The sequence below is a fragment of the Cottoperca gobio genome, chromosome 21, assembly GCF_900634415.1.
Source record: "Cottoperca gobio chromosome 21, fCotGob3.1, whole genome shotgun sequence".
NCBI classification, from domain to species: Eukaryota; Metazoa; Chordata; class Actinopteri; order Perciformes; family Bovichtidae; genus Cottoperca; species Cottoperca gobio.
This window is the reverse complement of record NC_041375.1, coordinates 18,791,041-18,804,298: the sequence shown is the minus strand read 5'-3', so window position 1 is coordinate 18,804,298 and position 13,258 is coordinate 18,791,041. Positions and strand designations below refer to the sequence as shown.

At 39.5% G+C, this 13,258-nt stretch overlaps 1 protein-coding gene across 1 annotated transcript in view; it reads left to right on the top strand.

Annotated features, from left to right (window-relative positions):
* Positions 1 to 3,644: 3,644 nt before the first annotated feature.
* The window catches only part of znf385b (zinc finger protein 385B), a 28,451-nt gene continuing 18,837 nt past the window's right edge, over positions 3,645 to 13,258 (top strand). The window contains exons 1-3 of the mRNA XM_029459661.1: positions 3,645 to 3,780; positions 4,137 to 4,268; positions 4,781 to 4,897. Of these exons, the coding sequence (XP_029315521.1) occupies positions 3,645 to 3,780; positions 4,137 to 4,268; positions 4,781 to 4,897 (385 nt within the window). The remainder of the gene's footprint in view (positions 3,781 to 4,136; positions 4,269 to 4,780; positions 4,898 to 13,258) is intronic.

The window sequence follows — 13,258 nt, the reverse complement described above, 5'->3', positions numbered from 1 at the left end:
GAAACTAGTTTTAAGCAAAAACATCCAAAACAAGGCAGAGTAGTTTAAATAAAATGCAGCTGTCAACAGTATCTAAAGCCTCAAAAGGATCCCCAAACTTTGCAGCACAGCGCTGTTTCTTGTGCAGTGAATGTATGATATCACTATGTTCCACCGTGTGTTGATATTTAAGTCGTGGAGATGACGCTGAAAAGAAATACTCCTGCTCCTCTTCAACCAGAATTCATATTGTTGCTTGACTGCTGTGTGTGTGTGTGTGTGTGTGTGTGTGTGTGTGTGTGTGGGGGGGATTATAACCCACAGCTGGCCTCTATGATTACTGACTGCCTGGTCAGCCTGGATTAGACTCAAACACATAACACAGGAGAAAAGGTAAATACGTATATTTCATTTCATTTTAATGCTGAATGTTCAGTTCACTGACTAGCTTTTACTTTCTGTATGTATGTGTATGTGTGTGTGTGTGTGTGTGTGTGAGTGTGTGTGTGTGTGTGTGTGTGTGTGTGTGTGTGTGTGTGTGTGTGTGTGTGAGAGAGTGTGAGTATGTATGTATTTACCTGTGTGTGTGTGTGTGTGTGTGTATAGTGAGTAATTCCCAGCTCAATAGAGCAGATATATTTAATCCTCCCCTCGCTAAAGCTGATGTCAGCATCAGCTGGCTCTGTGTGTGTGTATGTGTGTGCATTTTGTAGCTAATTCATCACAGTGGCAGATTAACCAGCTGTCTGCAGAACATAAAGTCGACTACTAACAACCAGCTGGGGGGGAGGGGGGAGAGAGAGCGAGAGAGAGAACGGGGGAGTCTCTAGGATAACCATGCTATATATATACCACATTAATTTGTTATATGGTATGATTCTAAGTATTGCAGAACCCATTAACCAAGTTTCGGAAGTAAAACAATTGTTCCCTAGTTCATTGATTATTCTATAACGAATAGTTTATTCATTACTGAGCAGTAAGCATAAACTCATACACACCATCATTTTGCATCATGTGGTGAAGCGTCGCATTTCATTGTGGGATTATTAGCAGAAAGTACTATAAGTACTATAAGTACTATAAGTACTCTACTTTATAGAGCATAAATGTCACACTTATTTTCCCTTTCAGTCCGAACACTCAAACAAAATTTATTCTGTGATTAATTAATCGAAATTAACGCGCTGATTCGACAGCCCTACTGATTTTGTTTTCCCATTTCAAATGATTCTTTAAACAATATCCTCAATGTTACTTAACATAGAAACATGGGACTCTCCCAGACAATGTAACAACCCTATTATATAGGTTTGCGTTCTGACCCCCGGTTTTAATTATTTCAGTTGTTTTCTGAGAAATCATGTTTTGTCCGTCAGTTTGTCTTGGCAGACGGCTCTAAATGCTACAATACCCATAAGCCTCGGCTGCAAATGTATGAACAAGAAGCCAGTTAGAGGTGTGAATCAGAGTTATAGGGAAAATACATCACCATCGTTGCTGAATCATCCAAAATTTACCCATAATCAAAAGTTAATTAATTTGAGCCACATATTGTAAAATCAGTCTTCTCTTCACCATAATCTTTAGCTTCCACACGCCGATAGCGCCGCATATAACAGAATTTTAAGCTCTTGCCAAAATGTGGCTTGAGAGTCGAAGTTAACTTCTCATTTTTATGTAAACACACTTGTACTGTCACTTTCACTAGATATTTACAACACAGTTGTTAAACTTTTATACTGCTAATTCAACCTGGAGATGTATGTAACATTGTCTATGGGAGAAATTAATGGGATACGAAATAGCTGCTCCCACTTCACAACTCTCTGAAGATGACTTGTATCTTTTCTTTCAGAACACTTTGTGAACCAGGAACAAATCTGCATAGCTGCTGTACGGTTCTCAATTCATCCCACGCCGACCCAAGGCCATGGCATAACAGTAGTGGCTTTCTGATTGGCTAAATGTCAAGACAGTTCAAGTCAATTTTATTCATATAGACCAAAAACATGAATTTGCCCCGGAGGGTTTAAATATAAGTAAATTAGCATGGCTGGTATAGCTGGTGTGTGGATGTTGATACAAGAGACATGGATTTCCTTATGGGCACCAGCAGCTGCTATAGTATAGCATGTCATAGGATGGTATAGCAGCTATACCATCCTATGAAATAAACATTATCGGTAGGTAACTATTTTTTTGGTGCCATTAGACAATGGTGTGCCATTACAGCCTTAATGAGTTGATCCAAATCTGATCCAAATCTGATCCAAATCTGATCCAAATCCCTAAAGAGAATTTAAATACAGTAGTAATGTATGTAGGCCAGGGCAATAAATCTAACTGAATATGAAAAAACCAGTGGGTGTGTGTGTCCTGTCAGAGGTCATGTGACTTGGCAGAGCTGACAGGACAACAGATGGACACAGTCATGGACTGACCTACAGACACACACACACACACACACACACACACACACACACACACACACATACACACACACACACACTCCACACAGGCACACACATACATACATATGTCATCCTTCCTCGCTCCTCTTACTCATTACTTCATCACTCTCCCTGTGAGCGTTTGATGTTTCACACTCTGCATCCGCTGCCGTTCAGGCCTCACTCCTGTCCATTGGCGGGTTATGTTTTTAAATGGGGGAGCACAGTTTGAAATATACATATTTGGCGAGGGGTCATGGTGTCTGTAATTTAAGAGAAATTTCCTGCATTTCTACACCACATAACTTCTTGAATTGAGTAAAGAAACATCCATCTGCACATGTCTAGATTAGTTGAGGGCTATAAAACCCAATAAACCCATAAAAAGGTAAGTTAAACCTATGTTGCAGAGTAAATCCTGTAAATGTGTAATAAATGATTATTTATATAGGCTGCTTATATATAATCACCTGATTGTGGGGACTGTATGATGATGTATCTCTTCTATCAACAGATATGGTGTTTTTGTGAATTTTAAATTTTTGTCATACCATGGATTTTTGAAAGAGCTGTTTTTAGCTGCTGACTATGGTAGATCATCACCTGTTCAGGGCCTGGGCACAACAAAAAGTGGCACAGTGAAATTCATCCTCACTACTGTAGCTGGCACAGTAACCGCTAACACACCAGCCAGCCACCCGGCAACATGCTGGCAATACTCCGCAGCAATTTGGTCTGTGAGCTTCTTTTTAGTTTTTTTATGTACTGGGCAGTTTACTCCCCCGCTGGCATTTTGTTCTCTGGATTGTACTTCATTTCTTTCATTAAAATGTTTTGAAGAAGGAGGTCTCAGAGCTAACGAGCTTGCTAATTGTCAGGTTCCACGTTGTTAGCTGTTTTGCTCGTTCAGACAGTTTATTCAAAATATATAAGAAATCTTTGAAAATGTCATTATTAATGTATTTGTAAGCAATTATAACTCATCTTGTGGGTACACGTACATTGTACGCTGTTATAAACCATTTATTAAACCTTTATGTAGTGCTTGTGAATTCTAAAAGTAAAGTGTTTCCCACTTTGTATCACGTATTTTAAAGACTTATATTACATTATGTGTGGGCATCTCGGGTGCTGATTTAATAGTTTTCCTTCATGAAAATTAAGGAACAATAGTGATCGTCATGTCTGTTTCTCTCTTCTTCTTCGTCAGGGATGAAGACTCCTTTTAGTCCTTCTCAGCTCATGGAGAGGGAGCAGATCTTTGGCTTTGGAGGGATGTGTCAAGAGCTGATGGACCCCCCAACATCAACAACCATCAGTCTCTCCGTCCAGCAGACTCCATCCCCAGGTGATTTACATGTTCCAGCACCAATGCTCTGTATATCCTGTCATTCCAACTCATCCTTGTAGTTTTCTTGTGCAGTCTGACTCATCCTTGTAGTTTTCTCTTACAGTCTGGCTCATCCTTGTAGTTTTCTCTTACAGTCTGGCTCATCCTTGTAGTTTTCTCTTACAGTCTGGCTCATCCTTGTAGTTTTCTTGTGCAGTCTGACTCATCCTTGTAGTTTTCTCTTACAGTCTGACTCATCCTTGTAGTTTTCTCTTACAGTCTGACTCATCCTTGTAGTTTTCTCCTACAACCGGACTCATCCTTGTAGTTTTTTCCTACAGTCTGACTCATCCCTGTTATTTTCTTTCTCCTAGGTCAGGGCGGGGCCTTCTCGCTGTGTGAGGTGTGTAACCTGCAGCTTACCACTGACGCTCAGGCCCAACTGCACTACAATGGCAGGTCTCACCTCCGGAGAGTGAGACAGCTCGAGGCTAGGGAGACAGGAGGTACACTACGAACACTACCGTCATGTCATTGTAGTATTTGCATGAGTAGTTTTGAACAATCAGCTTATGAGGCAATAATAAAACATTCAGAATCAGAATCAGAATTCCTTTATTAGTCCCACAACGGGGAAATTTACATTGTACAGAAAAACATATGTAAGTAAAGTGGCAGTTAATTGTTGACTGCTACCACCAAATTTGAAAACCAAACTCGACTATTACATTGTTGCTTTATTTCAACCATTGCTGATTGTCAGCTTGCTTGGCTAACACAAAGCATGAGCTGCACTACACCTTACTCTCTTTTACCACTAGAAATACATAGCATATAATATATAGCTATTTTCAAATGACATGCATGGATACAGCTGATTTGCACAGTGTGAGAAAATGTAGCTGTGTTTGGATTATATGCGTCATGGCCAGGCACAAGGGAAAAGGCTACTGATGTTACATTAGGTATCACACAAAGCTTTGTTTGATCTATTTGGTCTTGATGTCTTTGATTTCAGCAGGGACTCAGTCTAGGTCCCTCCTCCAGGCCACAGGGCTCAGCTCCCAGCCTGCTGGACTAACTCTGACACCAGGCTTCAGTTCATGCCTAAGCGCTCCATCAAGCACAGCTGCAGGTAGGACGAGTGATACTACTGTTTCTTCTTCTCCTGCTGTACTGTGCTGACAATGACTGATTCATCACACATTAGAAGTTGCACTTGAACGCACCACAAAGACTACAGCAGACATGCATGTAAATTCTGTACCTGCATGAGAGGAAATGAGTAGTCCAAACAAAATCACAGAAATATATGCGTGTTGTCACTTTCACCAAAGGGACATTAAGTGCTAAACATGACATTCATTTGTAAAGACTGAATGACTGTCTGCTGAATGAGAGTGACTTTGGCTCATCCATCATCAACAGCTGCTGCCATCGGGGAGAGGTAATAGAGAGAGTGTGTGTGTATGTGTGTGTCAGATTGACCCCTGAAAGAATTCACTGACCCTGCATTAACTCAGATCATCACTGCAGTTTTATACTCAGCATCTTTATGGGTATTGTTAGCTCCACCCAAACACCTGTCAGACATGTTGAAGAGCTGAAATCGTTGTGCAGTTACAAAATCAGAAAGTGTCACAAGCTGTTTTCCTCTGTTTCCAGTTTTAATGCTAAACTGGCTGCTGGTTGTACCTTCATATTTAATACAAAGACACATGAGTGGTATTGGTATTATCCTCTAAGCGAGTAAGCGTATTTCCAAGAAAGTCAAACTATTTATTTTAACATAAAGATAGTTTATCTTCCTATATGTTGGGCAATAATACATCATATGAGTGTTTGTGTCTTATTGTATTAGCTCTGATATTACATTAAATAACTTTAAAGTTTAATGAAATGGTCTATTTTATTTATTTATCATGGCCTATTCATTGCAGATGGTTTATAACTACTTCCAGCCCCCCTCTGCTGCTGAAATTACAGTTGGAGCTTTCCACATTGTTTGATCCTCTTTGGTTCTGTAATCAGCTGTGACTGAAACAGTTTCAAAGCGTCTTCAGCGATTCAGACCGAGTTTTTAAAGTCAAACTGCTGGTCAACAGAGTGAGAGTGCGCTGTGAGATGCAAAGGAGTTAAAGTGGAGCAGACAGCAGGGGGCCATTAAACTGGGACATAGCACTGCTCATAAACCACACAGACGTTTCTCAAAGAAAAACATTTAATCTTTATGTTATATGTTATATGTTATGTGTCTGTCTCCACAAAAATCTCCAGTGATAACACCTTGATGTGAATCACCTTGTATTACAGTGGTACAGTTAGTTAACCCTTTTTCTTGATCAAAAATCACAATGCAGAACTTCAATGGAAAATCTGTCATTTTAGTCCTGAGTGGAGCTGACTTCCAGGTTTGACAAGAAAAAGACAAACAAGCGAAAAAAAACCAGGAAATATACACAAACAAACATACATCCACACACACACCTAATTACAGTACGTGGGAGGATGATGTCAGGAGAAACCGAAAGACAATCTCACTGTAGCAGCTGTAATTACATACTATATGCCCATATCAGTGTACAGGCTTCAATAAGACTGATTAAAGATTAAATCTCTCCTACTGGACACACACACACACACACACACACACACACACACACACACACACACACACACACACACACACACACACACACACACCACTCAGTCTGAATGGTCATCTCTCTCTCTCTCTCTCTCCATTACGTGATGCTCGCTCGACCATGAAAAGCTCTTTGGCCTGAACTCAGCTCCTCCAGGCCAGGGTGTTTGTGTGTGTGTATGTGTGTGTGTGTGTGTGTGTGTGTCAGTGACCTGGCTGGCTGAGCAGCCTATCAGCAGTCAGGTCAGATGACATCACACCAATACTTAGTGTGTCACTCGACAACATCTGCAAGCTCCACAATCAATGATGTTTATATAAAACTGCTTATTTTATATGGATTATTGTGTAAAGCCAAGTTACATTTTCTTTTTTTCTGTTCTTTTTCTTCTTACATGAACAAATATAACTTAAATAATCTGCACACTGTAAGTACTATCACTAGAGATGAAAGAAGTTCTCGCTCACTTAAGTGAACGTACCAATACAACAGTAAGAAAATACTTCTGCATTAAAAATGTTACTTAAGTAAAAGTATGTAAGCATCATCATAAAAACTTACTTAAAGTGTTAAAAGTAAAAGCACTCACTGGATAGAATAATCCTGTCAATGTTATATTGTTATTATATTACTGGGTTAATATTACTAATGCATTAATGTGTAAACAGCATTGCAATGCTAATTTTAACTACTTGTTATATATATAAATCTTACGCAAAGTAATAATAGCTCTCAGACAAATGTAGTAAATGTACAATGTAGGACTAACAGGTGCAATATTTCCCAATGTGGTGGAGTTCTTCTGCCTACACTATGTGTGTAGGTGCACAGCAGCTACTGCAAGCTAAACACACGTCTACACTTAAAGGTATGTGTTGGATAAAACACAGCAAATTCAACGAGAGGGACTCCATATCAGAAAAAGACGGGCTACCGAATACAATAGTTAGATAAAAGTTATTTTAACAATAAATAATGCAGTAACAAATAACGTGGATTCACAAGAGTATAGTCTAACTGTACAAATGTGTTAGCCTACATCGTCCAGAAGTTAGGAAGAAGTCATAATGTAACATACTAGTAAGGAAATACAGTAAATAATCTAGTAAAATGCACAACAGTAAGCTAACAGTTTATTTCCTCTATGGTCCCATTTCAAGATTTTGGAAATCGTTTCAGACTTTGATGTGTTCATGAGCTTTAAGCCGTAATGTGGAAACAACAAGGACGCTACACAGAATATGTGTTGTACAAGTATACAAGTGTGTTTTTTCTCAGACTGAGGAGGTGAGGAGTCCCTTTCTATTTATACATGATAGTGGAGGTATTCTGTATAGAGTGCTTGCTCTCGCTAAATATCATAGTTGTGTTTTCTTCTCAGTGGCAGTTAGTGACCACTAGGAGGCAGCCTTCACACTCATTCCCACACACATACCCAAACACTCATACACACACTCAAACGCACACCCAAACACACACTCAGTCACTAATGAAAGCAGGGAATTCCCATGATCCACATCAGTACAAATGAATAGATTAACTCACATGAGACTAATAACAGTTTTATAAATTAAAGCATCTCCTCCTTAGTTTTCAGTATTCGGTGTTGGCAGAGTTGTTGCTGGGAAGACAACAACACTAATGTGCTTTGAGTGTCTAATCTGTTGTAGGCTACCGCGGTAAATATGGAAGAATGAATATGAATAAGAATAGGATGTGTGGAGCATTTTGGAGAGAGAACTGAAGGTTATTTTTTCACAAAGTAAAATATAAAGCTTCCTTTTAATGAGAGCCTCAATGTTGTTTTCATAGCACAGTGGAAATGTCAAAATCAGCTCACCTCTTCCTTTCTTTGGTTTTCGTGTGTGTGTGTGTGTGTGTAGCTCTAATTAGCTCTCCTTTGCTAATAAAGGTCGGCATGTTGTCCTGCTGATACCTCATGCATAATGAGAAATAGACGTTATTAATAGATTAATAGACACCTATTGTAGCAGCCGTGTGAGAGATGGAGAGACTGAGCAGGTGTTGATGTCTGGTTTTGCGATGATGTATTCAGCTGTGTATGAATAGACTCTGATGACAGATTCACACACTCATAGTGTTGTACAACGGTAACAATAGGCTCAGAAGGAGGAGGAAGGGAGGTATATGACCAGATTTGAACCTGTGATGCTGCCTCTATGACCCACATCTGTGACAACCAGTTGAACACTTGTAATGCAATATGTTTCTATAAGATCTAGAAAAAAAAGTGGTAGGGTTTTCAGAAGTAGTGGAGGAGTGGTAGAGGACAGGTCAAGGTCTAGTAAAAGAAATGGAGGGTGCCTAGTTAAGGTTAAGTAAAAAAACTGGTAACATAAGCAGAACTAGCTTGGACTGAGAGGACTTCTCAAAGTGAAGAAGAAAACTGCCAGGTCTAGGTCTCGTAAGGGCTTTGGAAGCACCAGACAATAGTAGATGATGATTAGATTGATAGAGGACTAGAAGACAACTGCTTGAACTGGTAAAGGGATTGGTAGTAGGATTAGTCAAGATCTAGGAGAAAACTGATAGAACTAGTAAAAGGATCGATATTGGGGATTGGGATCGGTAGGACTAGTCAAGGTTATGTAGAAAACTGGTCGGACTAGTGGAAGTAATCAGGGTCTAGTAGAAAACTGATAAAACCATTGGAACTAGTAAAACGATTGGTATTGGGGAGTTGGGATCGTAGGACTGGAAGGACAAGTCAAGGTCTAGTTAAGGCATTAGAAGAACTAGTCAAGATCTAGTTCAAAATCAGTAACACCAGTGGAACTAGTAAAGGGATAGGGGACTGGTAGGACTATTCAAGGTCTACTAGCAGACTAGTAGAATGAGGACTAGTCATTGTACAGTATGAAACATAGAAAAGATAGGAATGGTGGTTAGCTCTGGTAGAGATCAAGAAGGACTAGTAGAGGATCACTGTTGTTTGGCTCTTCCAGTCCGGTTTATTTGTTGTTTTTCAATCATGCTTTGGCAGTACACGTGCTTTCTTGTTTAACCTTTTTTTTTCTCTTTCTCTTCTGCCCCTTGGTTGATTTTTATCTTTCTCTTTGAATTTTGTTGCTCATCCCTTCATTTTCATTTTCAGTCTTGATTATTTTAATCAAATAATTTGTTGGTTAATGTATTTGCAGTTCTTTTGTATTTTGTTCTTGAGGATTACATAACTAGCTTAATAACCTTCTCCTTGCCTCCTCTTTTTTGAATCATGAGTGTGTGAGCAACACAGAGATGGAGAGACAGGGAGAGTGGGATTTCCATTGACACATAGTGGCTGTCATCACTGCTCACCCTGAATATCACCACCTCGGTGATTCAAATACACTGTACACTTTGTCTCTTCCTCGCTGTGTGTCGGTCGCCCTCCTTTATCCACACAAGTGTCCCTCCGCGTTCACACAGACAGACAGTCAGTTGGCGATTCTCTGCTGTTTGGTTTTGGTTTTATTTTCTTTTGTTATTGGGAGAGCAGATGATAGAGGGGAGAGGGAGGCAGAGGAAGAGGAGGAGGTGAGACAGCTGTCTCCCGGTCAAAGATGTGGAGTAGTTTCCTAAGTCGAGGTAGGAAATCCTTCTTCTGTCTATTTGTGTTTGACCTCCACATTTAGCCACTTTGGTTTGTGGTTTTTTTTCTGTCTGTTATGTGTGTGTGTGTTTGTTCTTGGTGGTGGTGGCGATTACATGAATCGCAGTCCGCGACTTGGACTCCAACTTTGAACTGAAAATTATCATCATCTTAGAAAAATAAGCAGCTGTTCATCGCGTTTAATATAATTATTATAACCATGGTTATTTCCACATCAAAACAAAATATCTAATTTCCTTTGGGTCCTCTGGTAAAGTTATGTTTTTCAGCAGGATAACGGACAAATGACCCAATGTTCATGAAAGTTCTTGGAAAGATTTTGCATGGGCCAAGGAAGAACCCATTACATTTTGGCTCGGATCTGAATTAAGGGACAGATACACACATTGTTCACTTTGGTGCTATATACGACCATCAGAGTCCGAGATCACCTGCACATGGCTCTCACCTCTGACATGCAGGTGACTGAGTCGCAATTGTGGCGTCTAGGAATGGAGGGTGGGCGTTATGCATCTGCTACAACGCCGTCCTGCCACTGTGGGTTGACGACGTTAACAGCCAGGGGGACATGAAGGAAGGGACTCACATGCACTAACATGCACGTGCTACCAAAAACAAAGAACAGAGAAGCTTGGATTACAACACAAACAGAGGAAGTGGGACGTTATTGTCTAAATAGTTGTTTGTTCCTATAACAACGTTCTGAATGAACCTTTGCAAGATAGGGCATTTGGCATTTGGCAGAGGTCTGCGTACTCCGAGTGCCCTGAAACTTTGTTAATCTGATCAATCAACACATTTCTATTGATCTGCTTTTGTTTGGAGCTACAATATCTCTAAACCGTGTTGATGAATATGAGATGTTATGGATGTTGATTCAAACGATGAGAACTGATGTAACTGATTTGTCAAGTCTCGTCTGGTTATTTTATTTTATTTTAAATGTTCTAAATAGTTTGGAGAGCCAATGTTTAAGTGTAATTTAAACCTATGGACAATCTGGCAGTGTGTAGAAAGAATCTGGCTGCTTTGTTTCAGATGGTTTTAATATCTAAACAGATATAATATTTACCATATTCACCATCTTAGTTAAGCATGGTAATGCTAATATCTACTGATTATCAGTACACACAAAGCTGAGGACGATGGCAATGTAATATGTGTTGCAGGTTTTGGTCATAAACCAAAGTATTTGACCAGCTGGTAACATTAGAGGAACATTTAAGGGATAACCAAAGTTCATCTTGAGGACTTGAATGTGTTTACCAATTGTCATGCCATTCCATCCAATAGTTGATGTTTCACAAAACATAACAAATGTGAACCACCTCAAAAAGTGCCTGCTGCGGATAATCTCTGCTACAAATGCTACAACTAACTGTGCAGCTTGTTGTTTTACATGCTCACTCTTAAATGATGATCTTCTTATGTGAGCTCAATATAGAAATCTGACGTTTTCCAAGAATGTCTTTAGCTAAATGAACATAGTGGATAATTCTTTCCACGGAGAATTACCAGAAGATTGCTGAAAGAAACTATAAATTTGATTAGGAGAAAATAAAGGCTGCGATGTGTCTTCTGAATCTGTGCCTACGGTCTGTTTGACATTCCTCTCATTATAGATAGCGTGACTGTGATTACCCACACACTGCTACTCATCATCGCAGTACAGTGTGTGTGTTTGTGTGTGAGGGACAAACACACGCGCATAATTTCCCTCTTCTTGGTTTTAGTTCTGCAGATTAAAGCTTTATCCCTCACTGTTTCTTTTAGACGTTTTCAGTTTTTCTCTGAAACCGAGTAATACGAAATCATAAATACGGAGTTCATGAAAAATACAATTTAATTGCTCATTTTCAAGTTTCAAGTTTTTAGGTTCTGTTGTTGGTTGTTCAGGTGTACTTGTTTACTTGTGTTTGTCTGTTACATGTGTTAGGGCCTGGTTTCACAAAGACATTTTAGACTGGTTTGTGGTCTTAATTTTGCAGTTAAAAAAAAAAAGACTGACTTATTTATTAATGCCTTAAAAATTGGCCACCCGACCGTCATACCAGGCCAACTCAGAAGTAAGGAGCCATGTTTCCATGGTAACAATCAGGGACACCTGCACTACATTCTTACAGGCAAATATATTTTTGGATGGATTTGATGCTGACCTGCCATGTTTTTGTCTGAAAAAAGTTTTCATTTACCTGGAATCAATAGCACATTTTGAATTTAGACGTATATCTGAATTGTTTTTAGAGTTAATACATAATCAAAGTCTATCTTTGTGATTTGCTTAATCTGATTTAACACATATACCGTATTTACAAGTTTCCATCCCTGCCAAAAAAGCAAATTTCTCTTTTTATTATTCCTGTATTTGATAAAAGGGACAGATCAGTTAAGCATAGACAGCTGCTTTCAATTGTTCCACTGTGTTCAATCATTTCAAAGTAAAAGTCTTGTGATGTTTTTATTATTTTGCCGGGCCCAGAATAAGCTGTAATCAATACTATTTCTAAGTGTTTACAACCTTTTCTCTGTCTCGAAGTGGGACTTTTTAGATTTACAGGCAAACGTGACGTTTTTATACTACAGCTAGTAAGGCTGAATCTGTACGTTGTTTGTTCTGTCCAACACTTTAATTTACAATTTTAGTTTGGTTCTAATCAGATAATTACGCTGTTTTCTTTTTACTGAGTCTCAGCGTGGAGCTCTCCTGTCTGCTTTCATATTCCTGACTGATCTGTGTGTGTGTGTGTGTGTGTGTGTGTGTGTGTGTGTGTGTGTGTGTGTGTGTGTGTGTGTGTGTGTGTGTGTGTGATTTTGGATGAAGAAGGATCTGAACGTGACCTACTTCAACACACACACACACACATACAGGCTTGTTATGCTAATGTGTGTGATTCTCTGCATAATAATAATGCAGTGTGATGTCTAATGCTGCCGTCAGCAGAACCACGCTCTGAGTCTATGTCGCTCTGCCTCTCTGTGGATATGAGGAATGTTTAAGATGCAGATGAAGGTAGGAAGACGGGTTCTCCACCCAGAAGGATCACTGGTGTATTAATACCCAGCGTTCTTCTAGGCTTCATCTCCAGCTGCAGGGATTTTATCTGCACGTGAGAGATCCTGCCACTGTAGGAGGGAAAAAAAATACTTGTACCCACCTCCACCTCTATGAGGCAGAAAGTTAGTTTGTACTTACTGTACTTAATGCACTGTTGATGGGATCAGGACATGGTTACCCTAG